Raw genomic sequence first — 25,556 nt, 5'->3', positions numbered from 1 at the left:
CTCGGCAGCTGACGAAAGTCCGCTTTGACGTAGGTTTCGTCGTCCATTACCAGGCAATGCGGCTTCGTCAGCATTTTGGTGTACAGCTTCCGGGCTCGCGTCTTCCCCACCATGTTTTGCCTTTCGTCGCGGTTAGGAGCCTTCTGAACCTTGTATGTACGCAGGCCCTCCCGCTGCTTGGTCTGCTGGACGAATGAACTTGACAAATTCAGCTTATTGGCGACATCCCGGACCGAACTTCTCGGATCACCTCTAAACTGCTTAACTACGCACTTGTGATCTTTTTCACTGACGGAGCATCCATTTTTGCCGTTCATCACCTTCCGGTCGATGGTTAGGTTCTCGAAGTATCGTTTTAGTATTCTGCTGACCGTGGATTGGACGATTCCCAGCATCTCACCGATGTCCCGATGTGACAACTCCGGATTCTCGAAATGAGTGCACAGGATTAATTCACGACGCTCTTTTTCGTTCGACGACATTTTCCAAATTTACGAAAAATTGACAGTGAAGCATGGCCAACGTGATTTATACACTCTTATCTGATTATAAGCGAAAGCTGAAGATATAATTCCTAAAAATTAAATTTCTACAGCATTTTTTCCGTGATGCAATGTGATGTGACACACCCTTTAGAAAACAACTGTCGAGCTCTAGATGCAAATTTTCACTTAACACGTTGAACCCCGAATTCTTCTTGCTCTGCTTTCCATTCAGCCCGAATCAAGAGCATTTGTACAACATCAGTGTCGGTCCCCGCTCCCAAATATATGTATTGTATAAAATGTTTTAGATCTAATTGAAATATAAACTTCTGTCGACTTTTGCAACATTTTTGTGCATAAATACTCGCGTTTGACATGTTCTTGACATTTCATATTTAGAAAATAGTTTGCAGTTGTCAATCGCGATAATAAAATATAAAAAAAAATAAAAAAAAATAAAAAATTAAAAAAAAATAACTTGAATTGAGTTTACTTGAATAAAATCTCATAGATAATAATCATTTTGAAAATTCTAATTATTTTTTTTTCTAAAACAGGTATTTTTATAAATTCTGAACAAAAATTTTACGAATAGCCCATACAATACAATACAAATACAGGGAAAGAGTTTATCTAACAACATCTTTAAAATATATTTTACAGTATAATTTTAGTAATAAATTTTCTTGATATTTTTATGATAATTTAAACAATTTCTTTGTTTAACTTACAAAGTTAAACTTTGTCACAAATTTTTTTAAAAAATAAAAAAAAATTTGGCCCTTTTCAAGACGTAGTCTAATTCTTTTTTGGGATTTCAACCATGCAAAGTTTCACTGCAACTCTTTCATTACACTGCAATCTGAGAAGGTGATGCCAATGGCCAGAGTTGGTACGAAATTCTTCATTAATCACTGTATTTAGCGAACAAACTACAGTGATGCTTCTGAATCAGGACGCTTTTTTATCCGGACATTTTTTCGTTACATTCAATATCATGCCAAAACCATGACATTTTTTGCATGTTGAATTAATGTGACTGATACAGTGAAAGCTCTCTATAACGACATGTTCAAAGGTCCCTTCAAAATCGCATAGAAATTCTTTTCTTTATTGCAACATTTCTCTGTTACGACCTTTCCCTATAACGACACATTATCGCTTCTATTTACTAAAACATAACATTCTCTATTGCGACAATTTTTAATTTCACTCCACTCATAGTGTTTGTCACTATGAAAGTGCCTACGAACGTAAATAGTCTTTGTTGTGTATTATAAGGTTTAATCAACGGTGAACATCCATTCACGCCCAGCTGATTTAAATTTTCGGATACTTACAAAAACAGAAATTTATGCCATAAAAGATAGGGAAAGCATATTGAAACAAATTATTCGAAGAATTGATGTGTAAGAATCCCTTCCTAGAGCAAAAGAATGAATTGCATTTTGCAATAAATTTAAAAATGAATGTATTGTCTAGGCAATTGTTATATGGGTAAAGCTTTTAATATCGAATTCAGGCAATAACTTGAAGTATCGTTTGTTTCACTTCGAAAACATTCACTGCCCAAAATGGGTTGAAATACACGAAAATCTCTAACGCTAAAAATAAATTGCTTTATTCGCACCTTCTCCCGACTCATGTCCAATCACTGTTCGTTAGACGCGCTACTCTTTCGTTTCAATCTGGCCGGCAGCAATATCTGCGTTTGTGGCCGAGGTTACCACGACATCGAACACGTTGTTTGGTCGTGTGAGGTGTATCTTGTTGCCAGATCGAATTAAGAGAACTCCCTTCGGGCTAGAGTAAGGCAGCCCAATATGCCGGTGAGAGATGTGTTGGCTCGGTTAGACCTTGATTACATGTCCCAAATATATGTTTTCCTTAAATCTATCGATGTTCGTGTGTGATTATCCTTATACCCTCCATTTCTTCCTTTGTAAGTAATTGGTCCGCTTGCTATAAACAGGAGAATGAAATATAAATTCACAACAGATGTACGAATAGATTTAAGAATTGAGTGTGTGTGATTATCAACATTGTAATAATTTCCTTATACCCCATATTTTTCCTCAGAAAAATATGTCACCCTTCTAATCTCGAGTCCACCGCGAGTAATCGGTTTCCCACATTACTAACCATAGATTTAAGAAAATTGTTCATATATATAGTTGTAAAAATATATTTAAGATTTCGGCTCCTTTAAACTTATGTAACTGAGCCTGTAAGACTTAATTCGAAGGTTCGAGAAGAGTAGTAAAAAGACAACATTGTCTAATGAACTCAATGTGCCGTACAATGCGAATTCATTCATCTTCAAAAATATGGATTAGAGTCGTGAAAAGGGTAAGAATAATGGTTTCAATGATGTTCAATTCGTATATTTTGTCCGGCGATGAGAAAAAAACCATTATTTATTAAATCAACAACAACAACATTCAACAATGAAACTATAAACCCATCCTCTCAAAACCAGCAAGCGGGTGCTTTCCAGATTGTCTATGCTGATTTATTAACAAAAAAAAATCAATTAACAATTTTTTTGTTTCTCTATCTAGAGAAAAATTGGTATCGGACGAATGAGCTGAATTTTATATTCATTGTTTAATATTTTTTGTTCCAAGGTGGTTAGACATCAATTGCTTTTGTTTCTAATATAATTTGATTGTTTTGCGTGAGCTTGAGTGTTTCTCTCCTGTTGCGGCACACGTCACGTTATTATGCATTGTATCTATATATTGCGGCACACGCCACATCAGTATCATTCCATACAACAATTATAAGCATTGTATGTACCCAAAACCCAATCCATTTAAAACAAGAGGATTAGCGTAGGTCATTCCCATCTAATATCTATCGTATTGTCTCGAAGGATAGGATATAGAAGCAAATCCAGAAAATCTGCCCTATATAAAGCGATGAGATATCCAGCACGCTCTTACTCTGCTTCAAGTTAGATAGCGTACAACATCATCGAAAGTGTCTCATCTGCGTTGTGATATCAGAAATAAAATTATTATATCGGAATTAAAATTAATTGAAATAAACCCGGACTTAGAAATTACTCATACATCTCCTTATAGCGACATCTGAGCTCTCTATAACGACAATCTTTTATAGCGACAATTCTCTATAACGACGGTCCCTTGCGATGTCGCTATAGAGAGCTTTCACTGTAGTTACTATTGTGTCAATTTAGTTTAGTGTTAAACATAAAGGGTGTGTCACATCAAATTGCATCACGGAAAAAACGCTGTAGAAATTTAATTTTTAGGAATTATATCTTCAGCTTTCGCTTATAATCAGATAAGAGTGTATAGCTCACGTTGGCCATGCTTCACTGTCAATTTTTCGTAAATTTGGAAAAATGTCGTCGAACGAAAAAGAGCGTCGTGAATTAATCCGGTGCACTTATTTCGAGAATCCGGAGTTGTCACATCGGGACATCGGTAAGATGCTGGGAATCGTCCAATCCACGGTCAGCAGAGTACTAAAACGATACTTCGAGAACCTAACCATCGGACGGAAGGTGAAGAACGGCAAAAATGGATGCTCCGTCAGTGAGAAAGATCACAAGCGCGTAGTTAAGCAGTTTAGACGTGATCCGAGAAGTTCGGTCCGGGATGTCGCCAATAAGCTGAATTTGTCAAGTTCATTCGTCCAGCGGACCAAGCAGCGGGAGGGCCTGCGTACATACAAGGTTCAGAAGGCTCCTAACCGCGACGAAAGGCAAAACATGGTGGGGAAGACGCGAGCTCGGAAGCTGTACACCGAAATGCTGACGAAGCCGCATTGCCTGGTAATGGACGACGAAACCTACGTCAAAGCGGACTTTCGACAGCTGCCGGGCCTGTTGTTCTTCTCCGCAGAGGACAAATTCAGCGTTCCGGAGGAGATTCGCAAGCAGAAACTATCCAAGTTTGCCAAAAAGTACATGGTGTGGCAAGCGATCTGCTCTTGCGGAAAGCGGAGCGCCCCCTTCGTGATGACCGGCACGATAAACGGGCAGGTTTACCTTAAGGAGTGCCTACAGAAGCGCTTACTACCACTATTGAAGCAGCACGAGGGCCCGAGCATCTTCTGGCCGGATCTCGCTTCGTGCCACTATTGAAAGGACGTGTTGGAGTGGTACGAAGCCAACGGGGTCACCTTCGTGCCAAAGGAAATGAACCCTCCCAACACGCCGGAGCTTCGCCCAATAGAGAAATATTGGGCGATTATGAAGCAGGCCCTCCGGAAGAACCCAAAAGTTGTCAAATCGATGGCGGACTTCAAGAGAAAATGGATTTCTGTTCAAAAAAAACTACAACCTGACGTTGTACAGAACCTTATGGACGGGGTAAAGAAGAAGGTGCGAGCATACGGGCTTGGGCTCGAAGTATGAATAAAAAGGAAATGCCAAAAGTTGTTTAATAGTTTTTATTTTACTGTCTAAAATTTTCAAAAGGATCGGTCTACTGGGCGAATTTCTACATCGTTTTTTCCGTGATGCAATTTGATGTGACACACCCTTTAGTACCTAGCTGTTTACAAAAAAATGTCAAAAATCGAAAATCAATGTGAATTTCAAAAACCCATGTCCGGAATAAAATGCACATTCAGAAAATGATTTTAAATCCGGACAGTCATCAGTTGACGATTAAATTTCTCATTGAAGGAGGTGTATAAGGGTATTTTAGAAGCCTTAGTATGCAGTATGGAGTGTGGAACAAAGATTTACGATCCGGGAAACCGCAAGGCTCTTCGGTATACAGGACGGAGTCGATTATATGACCCGTTTGTATGTACGTGGGTAACTTTGTAACTTTGCCTGTAGCGCTGTCCCACAATAAAAGAAATTTAACCCCCTTCCCCCATAATAAATAATTTCTCTCAAAGAATTGCAAAGAAAATACGTGTCTGGATTTGAAAGCAAAAGTGTCCGGATTTTAAATCATGATTAAAAAAAAGTGTCCTGATTTAAAATCACGCTACGATGAAAGAAATTTCAAATTTTGAACAAATGTAACATGAATTTGTGGAATTCTGTGATTCATAACTTACATGAAGGCCTTCTAATTCTATAGGAACGCTAATTTTTCATGCTATGATATGTCAATATTTTTTAGTAGTTGAAGTTACATTCGTAAGCGCTTAAGCGTCCGGATTTCGGTGCATTACTATATATACCCAAATTTTAAATTTTATAACATTTGCGCCATAAGGCCAGAATAAACATAGCCGGATACAAACGAATAGATGTGAGTAAGATGGAAAACGTGAAACAGAACAAGTTAAAAGTTTGATGACATCCAATTTTAACAGCTACTATATTCTCCGCATCCTGGATTATTTTGTTATGAATTGGAGTTTCAAACATTATTCTTGATAAGTTCTGTGTTTTGAATGACCACTTTTGTTCGAACCAAATAGCGCTTTAATATACAACTAAACTAGAAGAAAACGTGCAGCTGAGAACAATCGCATATTTCTGGATGTTTATGACGATATCACACTACTCCAAGTGATAAACTGTGAAAATGATTTCGATATTTTGAATATGAGGATTACAGCATTAGAGACGAGCATCGATCTGAGTTGTTGTTTCAAAAAAAAAGTTATTGTTGTTTCCATCGATCCGAGTTGTTGATAACATCAACACAAGCCGTCCAAAAATAGAAAAAAGGTTCTTCAAATACAACCATAACTAACCGCTGCAACAAACATTAATCTTTATTTCGCTATAGAAAATTGAGTAATATGCAACCGTCTTGTGTCCGAGAGATATTGGTGAAACGGCTTCAACTAGCTTTACATTCCAGGCTTTTTAATCAATGACATAAGCGAACATCCTTTCTCCAGATGAGCCTTCTGTTGTTCACATTCGGGGCTGGCGGTCCACGAAGATGTTGGACATTTCTGCGAAAGAGTACATCATCACTAGCTTTCAAGTATTTTGAAAAGACTCGTTTTTTTTTTCAAAACAGTTTACCTTGAATAGCGTGGTCGGAAGACATTCCATGAAGGCTCCTGCGATGGAACTGCATCCGTTGGCATCCTTCTGGGTCCCCAAGGCGGACACCTGGGAGTAGCATGCTTCGACAGAGTTCCTCGCTACCGTTTGCCAGTCCGCCGACGATCCAACCTCAGCCAGGAGATGGCTCAGGGCGACATCCTTGCTGATGATTCCGTTGGAGAGCAAGCCCTGCTCTTCCAAGACGCACTCTGCGAGACACTGTTGGATAGCTTTACGTGAGTTGATTGAAAATTATCTGAGAAAGACATCAGTACGAACGTTGGCGCCGGGAGGAGGACCTCCTGCAGGTGCAGCCACCATTGGGATCGGATGTTTCTGCATGCACTTGGCAAACACTTCCCTATGAGAGGTGGTGTGAGGGATCGCACAGCATTGTCTAGGATCGGCCATGTTGGGTGGCGTGAGACACTCCTGCTGTGCGTAAATCTAAGAAGATGGAAGCACCGATTAACACTGTGTATCCTCAGTGAAATTGAAGGACTTACCAGCACAGTACAATTTAGAACCGTCAGAAGAACCACGATAAACTTCATTGTTGTTGAATTGCGGTGACCGATAGCACTAGAACAAGCGTTGGATCAGATCTACCGTCGAAAGACCAATGTTCAGTCATTTTAAACAAAATTCTCGTTATGGAATCATTGACCGTGAAGAGAAGTGCTGTTTTTCGTCACGCCCGCCGGCAAATAGAACCGTTTAATTTTGGGAAAAAATTGTCAATTGTCAGCGTGTTTATTATCATGATGAGATTGCACATGCAAACCCGATACTACCATAGTTGTCGTCATCCATAATTGAGAGGTGTAATTGTTAGCATGTCAAGAATGATTGGATAATTATTACTACCTTGAATCTGAAAATACACGTTCATCGATTGGGTTAGAACCTAGAACAACTTTTATTTCATCAATTATAGAAAAATGTACCCTGAAATAAGTTGGAAGATGATAGTAACAGCAAAGTTACTGTAGAATTAGAAGGCTATTAATTTTTATATATTACTCAGCAATGATTCTATTGATCATACTGTCAAATTTTCTAAAATTCAGCTGTTCCAAATTTAACCTGCACTGCAAATGAAATCAATTTGTCATCATATTTCTAAACCAAATATTTAACAACCCATTCGCATCGCAGCAAAACATTAGTGAAGATGAGACTCCAAATAGAAAGTAAAGACTTCGGTCAACCGCGGTAATAGTTTTAGTTACTCATGTTACTGTGGCGTAAGCGCCAAAATTTACCTTTTAAATTTTTGTTATAGATCGATAAAGAATACCAAATACTTCCGAAAAAACTGCGATGTTTTACAGAAATATGAAAAAATGACACCGTCAAAGCTTGAAAACGGAGTGGTTAAGCAACGAAGCAAATTTCACATAACAACAACTTTTGTAATGGACGTTTAGCGTAATGAGAGTAACATGCCTTCTTTCTAGTGAAAACACTTTTCCGAAAAGCTCGCTGTGCCCAAAGTACGTAGAATAGAAGGTAAGGGATATCTCCTGTGTATACACACGGAGAGCGCATGTGTTACACACACAACGAAGTTAGTAATAACAAATCCTCAATTAGTTCGAAGTACTGAAGTTTTTTCAATATTTCTCGATTTTAAAAGTTCCAAAAATCCTGAAAAGAGACAAAATCGCAAGTCGTGCCGACGGTAAACACGATAATATACCGCTTTTTCAGTGCAAGAATGTTTTTATGTGGTTTTTTATCGATTTCATACTGAACAGGTTTTGTTTACTTCAGCGAAATGTTGAAGTACCACGTCCCACGATGCCGGAACAGAATAATTTCGAATGAGATAAACTAATCGGAGACGTTTTCAGTTATCCCATGCATTCGCTCCATGGATCGGGAACGGGAACGACACTGCTTCGATATAACCTCTCAACACATTTGCTTATCGGATTGCATTATTTTTATAGTCTTCTTCTTCTTCAATGGCACTAACGTTCCTAGAGGAACTTCGCCGTCTCAACGTAGTATTACTTGCGTCATTTTTATTAGTACTTAGTTGAGATTTCTATGCCAAATAACACGCCTTGAATGCATTCTGAGTGGCAAGCTCTAGAATACGCGTGATCACAGTGCAAGTCGGAGGAAATTTCTTTGACGAAAAATTCCCCCGACCAGAACGGGAATTGAACCCGAACCCCCGGCATGTTAGTTATGACGCTAACCACTCGGCCACGGGAGCACATTATTTTTATAGTACAGGTGCGATAATTCTACAGTTTTAAATTTTAAAATAATTAAGTAAACTGCTATTTCATCATTTGGAAACATTTTTGGAGACAGTTCTTGTATTATAATTTGAAAAATTAAAAAATGTTTAAATTTATATAGATTCGATCGATGGTTTATTACTATTTCTTGCTTTTTTCCTTTGCTTACCACACTTGAACAAAGCAGGGAGTAGACTACCTTCTTATTCCACGTACTTTGCGCTGTGCCGAATTTTTTTTATCGAAAACAGTCCATCTCCATGCAGTGCTACATTTATGATAGCAATGTTGTTTCAGAACTACAAATCATGTACTTAGCTCTGTTTAAAAATCTCGTCAAATATTGAAATTTTAAGTGTCTTTTATCTTTAGGCATCAAGAAACAAACCTTCTTGACGATGTTTTCTTTCCTCACCTGCTCAATTCCACTTTCGGATGAATTGAAACTCTGAGTGTAGATTGAACGGGAAATGTCGAATTGTTCACCAAATCCGACAGCCGCATTCTTCGAAATTCTCCACCGAAACGCATTTCGTAACAAAACTTAAAACATTCTCGCGTAATTGCATTTGTTTTACATCGGATAATTTCAGACGGCATAATCTTATTTCACACGGAAATTGGAAAACATTGGAGATGTCCATAGTTGCTACAATCGGGTTCTCAACTACTTTAACCTGCTCGACGCATGCTACAAAGTCGGAAAATGTGTAGAACTCTTCTTCCTGATCCGTCCTCATTCTCCGCCCAACGGCGGCATTTTGGAGAAAATAATTGGAAACAGATTCTCGCATATGTACTTTGATGGATGTACACTAGGGTGCCAATGAAAATGGTCATCTCTAATTTCAAAAAGTTACCTCATAAAAAATGTTCACCACCTCGAAAAGACACCCTATGCCAAAAATCAGCTTAGGGGAGAGCTGCGCAAAGCGGTCAAAGTTTGAGTTTTTTTTGAAAATCGAAAAATCACCCAAGGGGGGAGTAAAGAAAATCGGGGTTTTCGAAAAAAAAAATTTTTGATGCCAAATATCTTAAAATTGCATGAAACGTCGAGATCTAGTGTCATCTCGAAAACAAAATTTTGGTCAAAAATTTCGGACTTTTTCGGAATACGAAACGAAACGTATGATTTTGGGTACCAATAAAAATAGTTATCTCCATTTTTCATTCGGAACTTGGTGCGAAATGTTGATTTGCACGATGATATACCCTTTTGCAAAATATTAGCTCATTTGAACTTCATTTATTAGTGTCACAGACCTAAAAATCCGAGTTTTTTTTTTAACGAAAGATCTCCTCCGAAAATCGGGGTTTAAAAAAAAATGTTGATGCCAAATATCTTAAATTTGCATCGTCGGGATTTACTATTATCTCTAAAAAAATTTGTAAAAAAAAATTTCTTTTTTGCTGGTCGTTTTCCCGTCTGAATGACGAAAAAATATTGAGATAACTGTGAATCTCGATGTGCCATGCAATTTTAAGACATTTTGTACCAAACAAATTTGTTGAAAACCCCGATTTCCGGTGACCCAAGAGGGGATAGTTTTTCTATTTTCAAAAAACTCAAACTTTGACCGCTTTGCGCCACTCTCCCCTAAGTCCGATAGCTGATATTTGGCATAGGGTATTTTTTCGAGGTGGTCAACATTTTGTATAGGGTAACTTTTTGAAATTTTAGTGTCGATTTTTTCCCATACATTCACCATGCAATGTACATTTTTTTTTTATATCTGTATTATAGTGATTTTCAACTCATTTGGCTGGTTCGTCACTTTTACTTCCATTTTTTTTTTTGGAAGAATGTCGGGAGTGAGAATTGAACTCGTGACCTTTAGCGTGAGAGGCATGGATGTTACCACTACACCAGATCGCCTCCACACCCCAATGTACATATAATGAACAAATATGTAATTAAAGACAGTATAGTTGTTGGTTGAAAATAAATACATTTATTTTAAATTGTTTTTCACCAGTAATCAATCACCGATATGATATCCCTTCGATTTTAAAACCATTATCATGTGAAATGCTATTTAGAACATTGTTCCTTGGAGTTGAGCTCAACTCATTCCGAGACCAACCCGCTGTAAGGACACGGTGTGTTGAGATAATCGATCTCATTCACGCAAATACTGGTGCGATTGACGGTTGAACAAGCCTGCATGAAAAAAAATATCTGTATTTGAGTCACGGTTTTTACAAAAAAAAACTAATATTCTCACCAGTAAAAGATTTCTACCGAAACAGTCTGCAGTGCTCAGCAGATCGATATTACAGACAGCATCCAAGAGATTTGTGGTATTCTTCATCAGCTTATCGACGAACTGATCGTAATTTGTGCCAACGATACACGATGATAAGGCGTTCATGTACAATGTAACTCGATCCAGAGTAGCGAGCGGAGAATTCATAGTTGAATTCAAACCATCCGTTAGCTGTGAAAGGATACATCTAGAGCCGCACTGTTGGTGAAAAAAAAAATTAATAAATTTGACATTCTCGAACATTATGATGCGGATGTCTTACCATGCCTGTTTTCTTACCACCTGCCAGCCACTGTGTGTGTGTTTTGTTACAGGTGCTCAAGTTTACCGGCGTGATCAGGACTGGCACATGACAACATGAGGAAATATTCATACTCGAAGGGGGTTTCGTACAATTCACGCTGCTCCCTAAAGAACTAGAACTAGAAATGACCTCCAGTGCATCACAACCAACGGCAGATAGAGCGATTAGTGCGAGGGTTATAATTTTGCACACCATTATCACACCGCATACGAAAATTAACTGAGCGATCGCACTCGATTTCGGACTTTTTATCACATTAATCCAATTGAGGTCGTCTGTTGGGTGATTCGATGTGCATTGTCGTGTGATTACGAAGTGGAAAATGAGTGGAGTTGAATTATTCAAAATGGGAAAATAATAGCAGTAGAGTTAACCTGAAGATATGACACATATGATAGACTCTTTATCTATGTTTCCGATACTGAGCTATTCACTTCATTTCGTAAAGTGTAAAATGGGGTTTGCCTCCTCATTCTCAAATTAAATGAAATCACTAAATGCGCGAAATACCATTTTCAAATATGTTTTAATCGTCAAATCCTCAAAATATTTTTCTAAATTTTAGACAATCATCATTAACACTGCACCTTTCCATAAAGTAATTGTATATTAATTTGAAGAGCTTTTCCTTAACAGCAATAAAATTAGTGTTACAGTTCTATAAAAGTTCAACTCGCTCTCAATGTACCACCATTTATACAGTCGACGTTTCCCAAAATGATGGTCTTGATCGTGCCGATGTTTTTATTCCTAATCGGTGCGTTCCATTGTGCCACGGCGCTCAACGATACCATTCCAGCGAGTTGTTTCAACAAGAAATTCACCATTGATCCTTTCTTCTGCTGCCAACCGCCGAAACTGATAAGCGAACCCCTTGTCAAGCAATGTCTGCAACTGTTTCCTGTGCCAAAGAGTGAGAGGGATGAATTGAAACCGGACGTAAGTTACTCAGGATTTGGATGAATAACAAACGAAATTTAATTCAATTGCTACCTTCCCAAGTGCATGTCCGAATGCGTGATGAATCGCACCGGAATATTCAATCCCCAAAAAAATATCAACGGTGAAAAGGCAATGGACGCCTTCACCGACAACCTGGTCGATCGTTCCCTTTGGATCGGTATCGTGGAAAAAACAGTAAAGGACTGTCTCAGTCAAGCTGCTGCTCGTAAGAGTGACTTCGAAAAGGACAGGGTAAATCTGCAGGCGCAGTACAAAACGGATCGCATCTGTTCCCCCGCTGCAGCATTCATCATGGAGTGCGTCCACGTTTCAGTATATAAGGTATGGTTAGTCGATTTTCTCAAGCTGATTATTGTTATCTGAACATTGTTCCAGAGCTGCCCTGCGAACATCTTCAAGAGCAATCAAACCGAATGTGTCGCAATCAGGAATCATTTGGCCCAATGCCCATTCTATACAGCTTTCCCGCAACCAACATGATTTGGAATGTTATCATATAATAAAATAAATGCTTGTATTATGATTGATTTAAAAACCTATGTTTTATTTCTAACAGAAGTCAACAACAAGATAGTCTTTCTTTATCCAAATTCGCGTTTTTTCGACGACACGAACATAAAAGCAGCACCTCGCAACATTCAAGCTCTCTAAAAAAAAATACAGCCAAAATTAATAACAACGATTATTGTCATCGAACGGTTATACCTGGAAATACGGCTGTAGCTTAAAATCCAAATCCTAAACCGGTGCTCAACACTCATTGCGTAGATTCGCACTGGACATTTCGTTCCACTCCAGCCACTTGGCAACTTCGTGGGGCATCTCCGGTTTCAGCTTGGTCGCGTACTCGGTCCCATTGCCAAGCGCCACCACCCCGTTCTCCAGTTTCTCCAAGCACTCCGTCGAACTGGTCGCGGTGGCAATCGGCTTCAGCAGTGTCGCCATTACGTCCTCCACCGAACACTGGATGACCCGCTGGCGGCACAGCGCGATACAGTGAATGAACCCGTCCGACGGGCCAATGAATCGATGCTCCATGAAAATCGATTGGGTGTCCCAGTAAACAATCTGCGAAAGTGATAAACGAAGTTGGAACAGTGGAAATGGTTAACCAGAAACAAACAGTTGATAGGCTTCTCACCCTCGAAGTGATGCTGAAACGGGTAAAGGGGCGTATAAATCTCCGATAGCGAATGGTCGTTGCACCCTGCACCACCGAGCCACCCTTGCTGACGATTGTCCGGTAGAGCAACGTACGCTCGTAAAAGTCCACCCGGGCAAAGTCCACTTCCCGCAAGTAGCGGGCGTTGTTCATATGGTACAACAGAGTGTCGATATCGTTCGTAAGACAGAGTCCTTGGAGGGGAGTGATATAAAAGAGATAACAGTGAATTATTTGAATCATTTTAGTCGTTTTAATGATATCTATTTAAAAAAAAATCCATATCACAAATAAAGTAGATTACCTTTATTCATTTATTTTCAAATCACAGTTGAGAAATAATGTTATTTCAGTAATGAATAATATAGACAATCATAAACTGAAATAAAACATCCATGACATAATAATGAGACTATTAATTTCATGTGTATGGAATATTGTTTGCAATTACACATGTTCAAAGCATTATTGGCGATCTAACGTACAAATCTACACCTAAGCGGCGCTGCGGTGAAAGTGATGATGGTTTTAAATTTTGCCATGTGAGCTTATGGAAGGTTTGTAGTTCTTTCCATAAATTACAATGTTATAATCATAAAAGATTATTTGATTGCGATGAGTTTGTAAGAAATTTAATTCTGCGCAATTTTATATATAACATGTTATTTATTTGCCTCTTAGTAAAAAAATAACATGTTATATATTAGTAGTGAAAACTATAAAAATGTTGACAATGGTTGAATTAAAGAAGGAAATTCGAAAGCACAATCAAACACAAGTAGAAAAATGCACGATTCCTGCATGTGAGAACTACCTTGGAAAGCCCTGAAGTAAAATATACGTGATTTGTTTTTTTTAGTTTTAGGTTACATTAGCATCATTTTCTTAGTTCAAAAACAAAATCCAGATGTCTCACCGATCGTTTACGTTTTGCGTTAGATTGCCAATTGTTATGTATGAAAATTTGCTCCATAAGGTCTTGGATCGACACACCTTAGTGCCCCGGTCCTGATCCACATTTGCTAGAAATGTAATGATTTTTTATCACCTAACATTTGCATTAAAAAAATTCATTTATTTTATTTTATTTATACTTCAGTAACATAAGACTTGCTGTCTTTTTTGGTTACAAACGAAAAAATAAGTATACATGAAGTGCGCCACGAATTATCGAGACAAAAAAAAATCTAAACTAGTACAAAAATAACAAACTAATACAAAAAATTACAAACTAGAAAATTTCGCGACACCTTTTAATGAATGCTGCCTTATTAGATATATTGGATACATCCTGGGGAAGTTCATTCCAGTGAACAACTCCTCTTACGAAAAATGATTTACCATATTGTGCAGTTTCGTATCGAGGTATAATGAATTTACGTAATCGAGCGCCTTGAAATGGACACAGCTTGTTGTATAAATATTCAGGTTTGCGAGTAGTAATGAGCTGATGAATGAATATGGCTGCACTAGCTTTTGGGAAATTGTAAAAACAGTATCCCAACAAGTTCTTCTGCAGATGAGTAACACGAGAAAATCTGTTAAGTTTGTATACAAAACGCACACAATTGAACTCTTGTTTTATAAATGCAACTCTGATTTTATAAATTGCAGCTGCTGATACATTAGTCAACAGATAATCTACAGACATAAAATAAGGAAGTATCAGAGACTTGAATAGCTTGAGTTTTGTATCTGTATTTATATAATAAGCCCATGGGTAAATGGACCGAAGTGCTCCATATATTTTACCACATTGCTTTAAAACATGCCTATCCCAGTTGAAACTGGAATCAATGTTGACTCCTAAACTAGTTGCATGGTCGACAAAACGTATTCTCTCTTGTTCCAAAAAATTAGTGGGTTATATCTATGATATAACCGCAAGGTTCACGTGGAACTACCTTAGCTTAGCAATCATTCGTTTGTATTGATTAAATTCTTGATTGAATGAAACAGTTTCCAAATTCAATTGAGTTCAATATATTTGCTCTGTGAGTGAAAAAAATGAACAAATGCCGTGTAAAGTCAATTCATTTATTGTGATTGATTGTTCTTCGTTACAAGTAAATTTAATGACGGACCTTTTACGTTTGGTATGATGACTAGAACAAAATATATGTACGGAAGAATTATCAAACGTTTGATGAACCAGCCTAAGGCTAAAAATCTTTCCAATAAAGACAAAAAAAAATAATCAAACGATTATTTTATTTTACATTTCCCTCTGAAGTTTACATCCCAAAAGTGTACATACTTCTCGAATCTCGAATTTGCTTGAAACTGGGAAGTTCATTCGCTTCTAGTGGCTGCACGATTTTCCCAGGTTCCTAAGTTTAGAAGATCATGTTAGGACAGACATATTCCACTCTGCACAAAGGCAAGCGAGGACAAAAGTACTTGCAGTTTGCATTTATTTGCAGAGCCGATTTCCCCAGAATCCTCGGTTTTGAAGTCTGTGTTAGGGAAACACATTTCAATCGGAACAAAAATACCCCCGATTTGTATGAATTCGCAATGCCGATTTCCCCACGCTTCATGGATTTGAAGTCTGTGTTAGGGAAACACATTCCAGTCGGAACAAAAATACCCCCGACTTGCATGAATTTGAAATACCGATTTCTCCTGGCACCTTGGTTTAGAAATCTCTATTAGGGAACACATTTCGGTGGGAACAAAAGCTCCCCCTACTTCCGTGTGTTCTTCTTCTTCTTTTTGGCTTTAAGAGGGTTTAAACTTTTCAGTTCACTCGCCTCTAGGCTCTTTCGTGTGTTTGCAATGCCGATTTCGCTGCTTGGTTTTAAAGTCTGTGTTAGGGAACATTTTTCGATGAGAACAAAAGTCCCCCTACTTTCATGTATTTGCAATGCCGATTTCCCCAAGGCTGCTTGGTTTTGATGGCTGTGTTAGGGAAACCGTAAATCGGGCCAATCAAAACGATGCAGTTAGGGAGTTTAGATAACGCCTAATATTTTACAGTTATTCAATTGTTTATCTAATGAAAAACAACATTTTGTTAGTTGCGATAGATACGTAGAAATATTCCCTATCAAGTGATGCAAACATCTCTCCTATCCAGTACGAAATGTTCGAGCTATAAGCATTCGAAATCTTTCATTTTTTCCTGCATGTTCTGTGTTTAGGTTTTCATTTTACCCTCCATATATTCCGGTTAGACGTAGTCCCACGTCAAAACAATTCTGGCAAAGCAGGTGATCTGCAGCGTGATATGAACAGAGCATTGGTTTTGGAGGCATTGATCTGCATTACATTTGCTTTAGACCAGTTTGCTATATTCTGTAGTTCCTCGTTAAGTATAACATTTATTTGTTCGATACTGAATTTGGTGCAGTCGAAATATAGTTGCACATCATCAGCAAACATGTGTATATAGCAGTATTTCAATATTGAAGGTAAATCATTCACATAAAGCGAAAACAGAATAGGCCCCAGTACTGACCCCTGTGGTACACCGGACGTAATAGGCAAGAAACAAGAAAGCTTTCCTTCATGAAATACTGCTTGTTGGCGACCTTCCAAATACGAATTTATCAAAGAGACTGCTTCAATACGAAAGCCAAAATTATGACTTAATTTTCTACATAAACAAGCATGCGACATTGTGTCAAATGCTTTTGAATAGTCTAACAAAATCAGAACTACCGAATTACTTTTGTCTAACACAACAGCAATATCATCAATTACTTTTAGCATGGCTGTTTTGGTACTATAGCCAGCACGATAACCTGATTGATATGGTGAAAGTAGGTTTTCATTATTGATATATGAGCAAATTTGCTTTTTGATAATTCTTTCAAAGGCTTTTGATAAAGCACAAAGAATTGAGATGGGACGTAGATTTGAAAGTGAGTTTGCATTTGATTTCTTTTTTATTGGAATGATTTTTGCATATTTCCATCCATTTGGAAACTTACACCATCGCACTATGGAGTTGAATAGATGAGTTATTGGTTGTAGCAATATTGGAAGAATTAGTTTTATAAATTTAATGGGAATCCCATCCAATCCTATGGCATTTGAATGAATTTCGTAAATTGCGTTTACTACATCATACTCGTGAATTGAACTAAACAGAAAAGTAGATCGAACACTGTCATCTACATTAAAATTAAAATTAGTGGTAGGAACGGAACTTGGAAAAATTTGTTGAGAAATACTCATTTATGTCATTGGCCGAAAAATCATCCACATAGCTATTTGTTGATTTAATTAATCCCACGCTCTTAATCTTCGTCCAAAACTCTCCGCTACTCATGTTCGAAGTAAAAATTTGATTAAAATAATTCTTCCTAGCATTTTTTACCATTAAGCTTACTCTGTTTCGCATTCTTCTGAAGCTTGCTAAGCCTTGATCGTCTCTTGACTGTTTCCATGTGCGATGCATTAGATCACGATCAATTATTGCTCGTTGAATATCAGCATTAAACCACGGGTTGTATGGCTTTTTTGAATGCCAGGCTTTAAGTGGTACGCATGTATCGTACAAGAAAATTATATTTTCATTGAATGATTCTAAACGAACATCAGGATCATCAGAATTAAAAAAGATATCCCAAGAGATATTGTTAAATTGTTCAAGAACATATTGCGGGTTCACATGTTTGTAATCCCTATAAGAACTAACATTGTTTGGAGCCGCAGTATTATAATCGAATGATGCAAATACCAAGTCGTGATTGGACATACCCGGAACACCTACTTGGTTAAAGCGAATCAGTTTGGACGGTCTATTGGTCAATACTAAATCTAATTGCGAAGAGCCATGAGCATAAAAATAAGTTGGTTCAATACCAGCACTGATTAGACCGAGGCTGTTCAAAACATTATTGAATTCACATACTTTATTCGTGTGATCCAACAGATTTGTATTGAAGTCACCGAGTATGATTATGTCAGTGTAAGCAACACCAATCTCACTAATTTTGTCATAAAGTAGTTCACTACATGACAAACACGGAGGATTGTAAACCGTTCCCAGCAATATTTTGTTGTTATTCATTGAAATTTCAATGAAGATAAATTGAGTGTTATTCATACCCACGTTATACGATTTGCTAACCATCTTGTGCTTTATAGAACATTTGATGTAAATCAAGATTCCTCCACCCAGCCTACATACTCTATCATGTCTTACAGTATTGTATCCATCGATGTACACAACATTATCATTCACTTTTTCATTCAGCCATGATTCTACAATACATATGATATCAACGCCCGATGTACTGATAATCTGGTTAAGCTCTTCAAATTTGCTCATTCTCCTAGCACAGATGCTTTGAATATTCAAACAACAAACCGATAACTTATTATTTGGAAGAGCCAACACACGGTAAACACACATTCGAAGAGGTGTTGTTAGTTGGACTGAGATCATCCATTAGAATACATGAGAGCAACTAAGAAAACATTCAATAAAAGGTGTCTTGATATAGCAAAATGCGTTAGATCGCCAATTGTAAGATAAAGGAAATTGAATAGCGCAAATTCAAATAAAGGCGCCAAAGAAAAGTTCTATGAAAAAAATGGCCAAAATTTGCCGATTTTTCATGAGTTTACTCTCACACGCACTGACGAAACTACCCATGCAGCATCAATCATAGTAACTCAGTAGTCAGCAGAAAAAAAATGACAACTCTATCAGTCGAACTCTAACCGTGATGGCGAATACAGCGAAGCTACTCTGTTCAGAAGCGTGCGCGTTCAAAGAACGGTACCCCGCCCCGTCGAAAACGAACATCCTGCGACACGCCCGATACGCCCGTTCCGGCATCTACAACATCTTAGCACTATTGGACAACAATAAGAGCATCGAAAGAATGCCCGAATCCGGACGGCCGACAACCCTGAGCGACAAGAAGCTACAATTGGTGCTGAAGAGGAAAATCGAGGGAAAAGGAAAAGTGGAAAAAGTGGCTACATCGTTGCGTGCGCTTGGCCGGGAGTTCTATGCAACCGGCCAAATAGTGAAAAAGTACCTGGCAAACATGTCCATACATGTCAGGAAGCGGAAGTCTCGTCCACTGGTCTCGGACCTGCAGGCAATGACGCAGCGGCAGCAGCTGAATAAGATGGTCAAGTCGATTTTCCCGGCAAATCGCGATGTGGCGGTAGTGATGGACGACAAGACCTATCTCACCCTGGATGGCAACGACTGGCAGGGCACTTCGTATTTTACTTCCCCCTCGATGGAAGTGAACTTCGAAGTGATGTTCATTTCTCACACCAGGTTCCCCAAGAAGGTGCTGCTGTGACTGACAATCAGTGAGAAGGGGATGTCAAAGCTGCTCTTCTTTAGCTCCGGACAGGCCGTGAACGGGGAAATTTATAGTGCGGAAGTTGCGTTGTTCATTAAGAAATACCATAAGGGCGAAGACGCGATGTTCTGGCCGGATCTGCGTCGGCCCACTACTCGAAGCGATCGTTAGAGGAGATGGAGCGGCTGAATATCGATGTAGTACACAAATCAGCAAATCCGCCCAACGTCCCCCAGCTGCGTCCCATCTAAAATTTCTGGGCAAACCTGAAGCGTAAGATCTACTCCAATAATTTTGTCGCGAAAACTTAGGAGGAATTGATAAATAAAACGAAGAAAAAGCCTGAGCTGGAGCTTGGACGCAAAACGTAAACAATCGGTGAGGCATCTTGATTTTGTTTTTGAACTAAGAAAATGATGATAAGGTAACCTAAAACACAAAAACAAATCACGTATATTTTACTTCCGGACTTTCCAAGGTAGTTCGCACATGCAGGAACCATGCATTTTTCTACTTGTTTTTGTACAATTGGACCTTCCATAAGCTCACATGGCAAAATTTAAAACCATCATCACTTTCACCGCAGCGCCACCTAGGTGTGGATTTGTACGTTAGATCGCCAATTGACGAATTTACGCAAAGCTGAATCAGCTCATGTGAAACCTACATTAGAGCTCAGAACTACAAAAGTGAGGGTGTTTGTTTATTTTACGCACTGAAAAGCGCGATTCGGTCGTAATTATTAATTTTATTTTTATTTAGATTCATTTCAGCCACTAAATGTCGTCAGTATATGGTTAGAAAATTATTGTTTTGTATATTGCCGATGGTTTCAACGAGCGATTTTACCAAAGTCATAGATAATCTTCGGAAATTTTAGGTTTGATGATGCATACCGATTATTGATACTATGGATAATTGCGATGAAATCGATATCATATCAAATTGGCTGATATCATTGATTATGTAGGGGCCGATACGAGAAGGATTTGCAGTATTTTTAGCGCAAAACACCCTATTCGTCGTTTACTTAGTTGAAAAAAATCAAGTTACAATACTTATAACAAGCCATTCCTCGTAATATACGTAGCACATTGTAAAATGATGATTTTCTAACCTTTTCAGCGTGGAAAGTATACATGAAACCGGAAAATTTGAAGATAAATTCTGATTTTTCTAAAAAATTTGAACGAAGTTCATACCAAAAAAACAAAACATCCTCATTTTACTCGCTGCGCCATCTGGTTGTAAATCCAACGTAAATTCGTCAATTGGATGCATCCATTGGCGATCTAACGTACAAATCTACACCTAGGCGGCGCTGCACTATGGGGAATTTCCATACAAGCAGGCGGACAAAAATATTTTCATCATTTTATCGACAGTATTGGCATTTTTTCTACTTGGTATGGTCGAGCCAAGTTGATTAAAATCATTTGTTAACATATTACGGTCAAATTTTGATCGAGGTATGTCTTTTTTTAATAAAACCAGAGGAAATAATTCTAGGATTTGTTCGGAATTCAGCCCCACCCCTTTCTTAGGCTGCCCTCTAATTTTTAATATGCCTCTGGCCACCTGTAATGTGCAAGGAACATGTATGCCAACTTTGGTGAATATTGATCAAGCTTTCTTAGAGATATGGTGTATTATATTTATAAATATATATATATATATATATATATATATATATATATATATATATATATATATATATATATATATATATATATATATATATATATATATATATATATATATATATATATATATATACAAAAACGATTTTAAGAAAAAAAAAGTTTTCTTTTAAATGCTACAATTTTGCTCAAAATTGTGAAGATTGGTCATCAGCCTAATAAATTAGATTCGCATTTTTTTTAATTGTCCATTAGGGTGCCTAGTTTTGATGATTTTTTAAATTTTCAAACATGTATAGCTGCAATTAAAAATTTGAAGGATTTTGACGTTGAATATCAAGCAGATAGGTAGGTGGAATCTAATTTATGTGTGTATAGAATTTTCAAAACGCTCCAAATCTCGCCGTTGCAGGTTGTTGCATGTAAACTCTTCAGCACTTGTTAGTATACACCTTAAACTAGAAAATAACCAAGAACTCGACTCCGGAACTCCATGGAGCAAAAAGATACCGACCAACTAACTTATCACTTTTTAACTGATGAACATATTTTTGATTTCGTATAATTCCTATAAAACCAAAAAATTTCAAAACGCTTCAAATCTCTTCGTTGCAGGTCGTTGCATGTAAACTCTTCAGAACTTGTTAGTATGCACCTTAAACTAGAAAATAATCAAGGACCTGACCCGGGGGCTCCTGGGAGTAAAAAGATGCCGATCAACAAAGTTAAAATTATGATTTTTTTTCTTCTTTTCTTCTTCTTTTTCTTCTTTATTTTCTAGTTTTCCCCAATAAAACTAGTTAACTACTTGTTTTTCGGAAAGCCCAATCAATAACGTTTTCAAGAATATAATGAACTTTAAATTTATTCTGTTATTTGTGACTAAACAAAGATTTTTTGTAATTCGCTTTTATTGGAAAAAAATTGCATTTTTTTTAATTTTCATGTTTATTTCTTAATATCTCAAGTATGGTACCTGCTAGAGTGCTGAAATTTTGAACTTTTCTTAGTTAAAGTGTCTTCTTTCTATAGCAAATATATAAAAACAGATTGGTGACAGTCACTTTTCCGATTTTTGTCCGCCTGAAATCCTATAGTGCGCTGCGGTGAAAGTGATGATGGTTTTAAATTTTACCATGTGAGCTTATGGAAGGTTTGTAGTTCTTTCCATAAATTACAATGTTATAATCATAAAAGATTATTTGATTGCGATGAGTTTGTAAGAAATTTAATTCTGCGCAATTTTATATATAACATGTTATTTATTTACCTCTTTCAGTAGTGAAAACTATAAAAATGTTGACAATGGTTGAATTAAAGAAGGAAATTCGAGAGCACAATCAAATACAAGTAGAAAAATACACGATTCCTTCAGGGCTTGGAAAGCCCTGAAGTAAAATATACGTGATTTGTTTTTGAGTTTCAGGTTACATGAACATCATTTTCTTAGTTCAAATGTCTCACCAGATGTCTCACCGATCGTTTACGTTTTGCGTTAGATCGCCAATTGTAAGATAAAGGAAATCAGATAAAGGAAATTGAATAGCGCAAATTCAAATAAAGGCGCCAAACAAAAGTCGCAGATAGAACAGAAATGTCGTAGATAGAAGATAGAAGATATTGAATTAGAAATACGAAAATTGTGTTCAAACATAAGAGATATTAAGGTATTTCAGTGTATAGTACTAAAATATTCATATTCAAAAATACTTTCAATTCAGGGTTATCGAGGAGAAAAAAGATATTGAAACGTATAACGAAAAATCAGGAATCATCGAGAACCTACAAACATAAGGATTTATTTATTTCGATAACTGTGAATTCACATTATCTTGTAGGGAAATTTTAATACATTATCATCGAATAAATATTAAAATTACGGAAAGCGTTTCGATCGTTGCTGAAGCAACCAGGACCATTGGTTAACTTTGAAAAATCATAACTCAAAAACGATAAAAAAAGCCTCTCTGGTTTCGACATATGTTATGTGAAAAAATCCTTAGCTTTCCAGAAACAATATAAAAAAATATAGCGCTTTTGGTCCCGAGACTATGAAAACAATAAAAAATGAATACAATCAATAAGAACGAGAGCAGAATTATTTTTTCAAAAAACACCTGGTGATTGGCTTCAATTTGATATGTCGATCATCTGAATCGGTGTTGTAGTTCAAAAGTTATGAATTTTTGAAAAAAGTCATTTTTGGATAAAAGAGGAAAAAGTTGATTTTTCGGACAACCTTAAAATGGAAATGGTCGCCCTAATGAAAAAATTCAAAAAATACGGGTCTAATGTTTAGCGATAAGGAACAAAACTACCAATTTTCACGAAAATCTGAGAACCACTATATCGGTTTAGCATGGAATGGCTGAATATATCCTTCTTCCATGTTTGAGCTCTGAATTGTACAGACGTATTTTAATAAAAATTATTCAGGTTTTACTGTTACCACATTTATTTTGACGTAAAATTCCGTAAATCAGTTTTTGGTTAAACAGTTGTTAATGCACATTGCTAACCTTAACTCCTTCAAAATTCGAAATTTCGAGCTTTGGGTGTTCAAAATAAAGACAAAATATTCCAAGTTTAATCCATTCGAACCAATACACAAGGGCGCATTCAAAAGCTTTTCACCAATACTTGCAATGTTTTTGACGAGGAAAATTAAGACAAAATGAAAATAACTTGCGTTTGTTCTAAGAATAATACTTACAAATGAGCAAAATTAATCATTGAAGTTTATAGATAGTTCAAAAGATTATGTATGTCATATCTTTGAATATGAGAAACTTTCCTCAAATGAATAAGTATATAGTCGAAAAAATCGATTGTGTTTTATTCGAGGATTATTTCATTTAAGCTTCATATTTTCTTTAAATTTGCTTCAAATAAAATTAATTTAAGAAAAATTCTTGTTTCAGCGTAAATACGTTAAGCTTAGTATCAAATTTACAGTAATGACATTTCCGCATATACGTACGTATACATTCCGACTCACCTCCGACCGTTGCCGTTTCGAGAATATGTATCCGCTTTTTTATGTACCGAGCCGCAATCAAACAAAGGCACATCCTCAGGAAGTAATGCAGCTCGAAAAGTGCATACAGAGCCACAATCACCCCCAACACAATTGCCAGCACCGTGCACAACATTTCGCTCTACAATTTTTGTTTGCCCGAATCAAGCCCAACAAATTTTCGTATGAAATTGATTTTTCACCTTTTCCACACTTCCACACAGTTCGCTTGATTAAGTAATCTTTATAATTAAAACGGCACCATCGAATTAGGAAAATCGATTCCAGGGAAAGAACAAGAAAACAGCTGATTTCAACTTCTCCGCATCGCTGATGTTATCAGCCTTGATGGAATGTGGTGTCAGTGTCCCAGCCGATGGACACGGATTATTCACATTTTTGCTCTTTTCGATTAACACACGAGGGAAATTTTATCGAATTGGTCTCATTTTTCCCCTTTAAATATGTGAATTCGGGAATGCTTCACGCACTAAAGAGTTTATCGACAAGTAATGATCGGCCGATAGGTACATAAATGTGACAACCTCATCCGAGACTGGGAAATAAGGATTGTTTTGGTGGCAAGTTCGCATGCGCCGAAAAATGCATCATTCAATGTGCTGTGGAAGGATGTTGTGAACGCATGGAACGCCCGAGCATGGTTTGAGTACTAAAAGGTTCCATATGTACTAGATGGTTGATTCAAATTCGAATTTATTCAAAAATTCTTTCTTTTAATGCTCTTGTTTAAAACAACTGGAACTCGAGGAAAAAAAGAACAAAAAAAATTATATTAAAAGAGTTTCAAAAATATTCCTCTAACTTCATGTTCAATTAGATTTTGATAACACAACTTGCGCATATTAGCATAAAAACGTTTAATAGGGGTATACAGAGGATATTAATATTAAGTGAAAAAAAATATATCAGATTCAAACTACTTAAGAATAAATGTTGAGCATTCACAAATAGGGGATCGAAATGGATAATGAGTACTTTGCCGTCTTCCAATATATCACAGAAGAAGAGCAGCTATATCATCAAACAATGCACGCCAAATACTACAATCTTCGTCGGCTTCCAATAATCGGATTGATATATCACGCAGAGTGACAGCTGTTGACAGCTCGAATCTGTACCTCCCACAACTTCCTCTAGTTGTAGCTCAGGGCGAGACGACAAGATTTC

General features: G+C 37.2%; 5 protein-coding genes across 6 annotated transcripts in view; 1 reads left to right on the top strand and 4 right to left on the bottom strand.

The window, feature by feature from the left end:
- Positions 1-25,556, bottom strand: part of LOC129770993 (putative alpha-L-fucosidase) — a 442,537-nt gene that overhangs the window by 361,665 nt on the left and 55,316 nt on the right. The window lies entirely within an intron of this gene.
- Positions 5,871-7,169, bottom strand: LOC129771001 (general odorant-binding protein 67-like). 2 transcript variants are annotated; one of them, XM_055774231.1, is made up of 5 exons: positions 6,990-7,169; positions 6,763-6,930; positions 6,460-6,702; positions 6,235-6,386; positions 5,871-6,181 (listed from the first exon to the last, which is right to left on the bottom strand). In XM_055774231.1, the coding sequence occupies exons 1-4, from the start codon at positions 7,035-7,037 to the stop codon at positions 6,279-6,281; spliced, it is 567 nt and encodes a 188-aa protein (XP_055630206.1). In that variant the 5' UTR covers positions 7,038-7,169; the 3' UTR covers positions 5,871-6,181; positions 6,235-6,278. The 2 variants fall into 2 exon arrangements, with proteins under 2 accessions (XP_055630206.1, XP_055630205.1); XM_055774230.1 differs by having other exon boundaries at positions 5,871-6,386.
- On the bottom strand, positions 10,745-11,508 carry LOC129771000 (uncharacterized). The gene is made up of 3 exons (XM_055774229.1): positions 11,268-11,508; positions 10,964-11,203; positions 10,745-10,899 (listed from the first exon to the last, which is right to left on the bottom strand). Exons 1-3 carry the CDS (start codon positions 11,502-11,504, stop codon positions 10,807-10,809), a joined length of 570 nt encoding a protein of 189 aa, XP_055630204.1. The 5' UTR covers positions 11,505-11,508; the 3' UTR covers positions 10,745-10,806.
- Positions 11,669-12,768, top strand: LOC129770997 (general odorant-binding protein 66-like). The gene is made up of 3 exons (XM_055774225.1): positions 11,669-12,248; positions 12,312-12,593; positions 12,648-12,768. The coding sequence occupies exons 1-3, from the start codon at positions 12,027-12,029 to the stop codon at positions 12,750-12,752; spliced, it is 609 nt and encodes a 202-aa protein (XP_055630200.1). The 5' UTR covers positions 11,669-12,026; the 3' UTR covers positions 12,753-12,768.
- On the bottom strand, positions 12,785-24,919 carry LOC129770995 (protein THEM6). The gene is made up of 4 exons (XM_055774223.1): positions 24,351-24,919; positions 13,414-13,628; positions 12,978-13,340; positions 12,785-12,919 (listed from the first exon to the last, which is right to left on the bottom strand). Exons 1-3 carry the CDS (start codon positions 24,502-24,504, stop codon positions 13,023-13,025), a joined length of 687 nt encoding a protein of 228 aa, XP_055630198.1. The 5' UTR covers positions 24,505-24,919; the 3' UTR covers positions 12,785-12,919; positions 12,978-13,022.

Source organism: Toxorhynchites rutilus, chromosome 2 (genome assembly GCF_029784135.1).
Source record: "Toxorhynchites rutilus septentrionalis strain SRP chromosome 2, ASM2978413v1, whole genome shotgun sequence".
NCBI classification, from domain to species: Eukaryota; Metazoa; Arthropoda; class Insecta; order Diptera; family Culicidae; genus Toxorhynchites; species Toxorhynchites rutilus.
The sequence above is the reverse complement of the archived record's forward strand: the minus strand, read 5'-3'. Positions and strand labels throughout refer to the sequence as shown.

Excerpts from the sequence above, each read along its gene's own strand:
- LOC129770995 (XM_055774223.1), bottom strand. The coding sequence starts at position 24,504 with ATGTTGTGCACGGTGCTGGCAATTGTGTTGGGGGTGATTGTGGCTCTG. Across the intron at positions 13,629-24,350 it reads CGAAACGGCAACGGTCGGAG|GACTCTGTCTTACGAACGAT; the intron begins GTGAGTCGGAAT and ends CTCCCCTCCAAG. Across the intron at positions 13,341-13,413 it reads GTTTCAGCATCACTTCGAGG|ATTGTTTACTGGGACACCCA; the intron begins GTGAGAAGCCTA and ends TCACTTTCGCAG.
- LOC129771000 (XM_055774229.1), bottom strand. The coding sequence starts at position 11,504 with ATGGTGTGCAAAATTATAACCCTCGCACTAATCGCTCTATCTGCCGTT. Across the intron at positions 11,204-11,267 it reads GTGGTAAGAAAACAGGCATG|TGCGGCTCTAGATGTATCCT; the intron begins GTAAGACATCCG and ends TTTCACCAACAG. Across the intron at positions 10,900-10,963 it reads TCGGTAGAAATCTTTTACTG|GCTTGTTCAACCGTCAATCG; the intron begins GTGAGAATATTA and ends TTTTTCATGCAG.
- LOC129770997 (XM_055774225.1), top strand. The coding sequence starts at position 12,027 with ATGATGGTCTTGATCGTGCCGATGTTTTTATTCCTAATCGGTGCGTTC. Across the intron at positions 12,249-12,311 it reads GGGATGAATTGAAACCGGAC|TGCATGTCCGAATGCGTGAT; the intron begins GTAAGTTACTCA and ends TACCTTCCCAAG. Across the intron at positions 12,594-12,647 it reads TCCACGTTTCAGTATATAAG|AGCTGCCCTGCGAACATCTT; the intron begins GTATGGTTAGTC and ends ACATTGTTCCAG.
- LOC129771001 (XM_055774230.1), bottom strand. The coding sequence starts at position 7,037 with ATGAAGTTTATCGTGGTTCTTCTGACGGTTCTAAATTGTACTGTGCTG. Across the intron at positions 6,931-6,989 it reads TTCTAAATTGTACTGTGCTG|ATTTACGCACAGCAGGAGTG; the intron begins GTAAGTCCTTCA and ends CCATCTTCTTAG. Across the intron at positions 6,703-6,762 it reads GTCCTCCTCCCGGCGCCAAC|TGTCTCGCAGAGTGCGTCTT; the intron begins GTTCGTACTGAT and ends GCTATCCAACAG.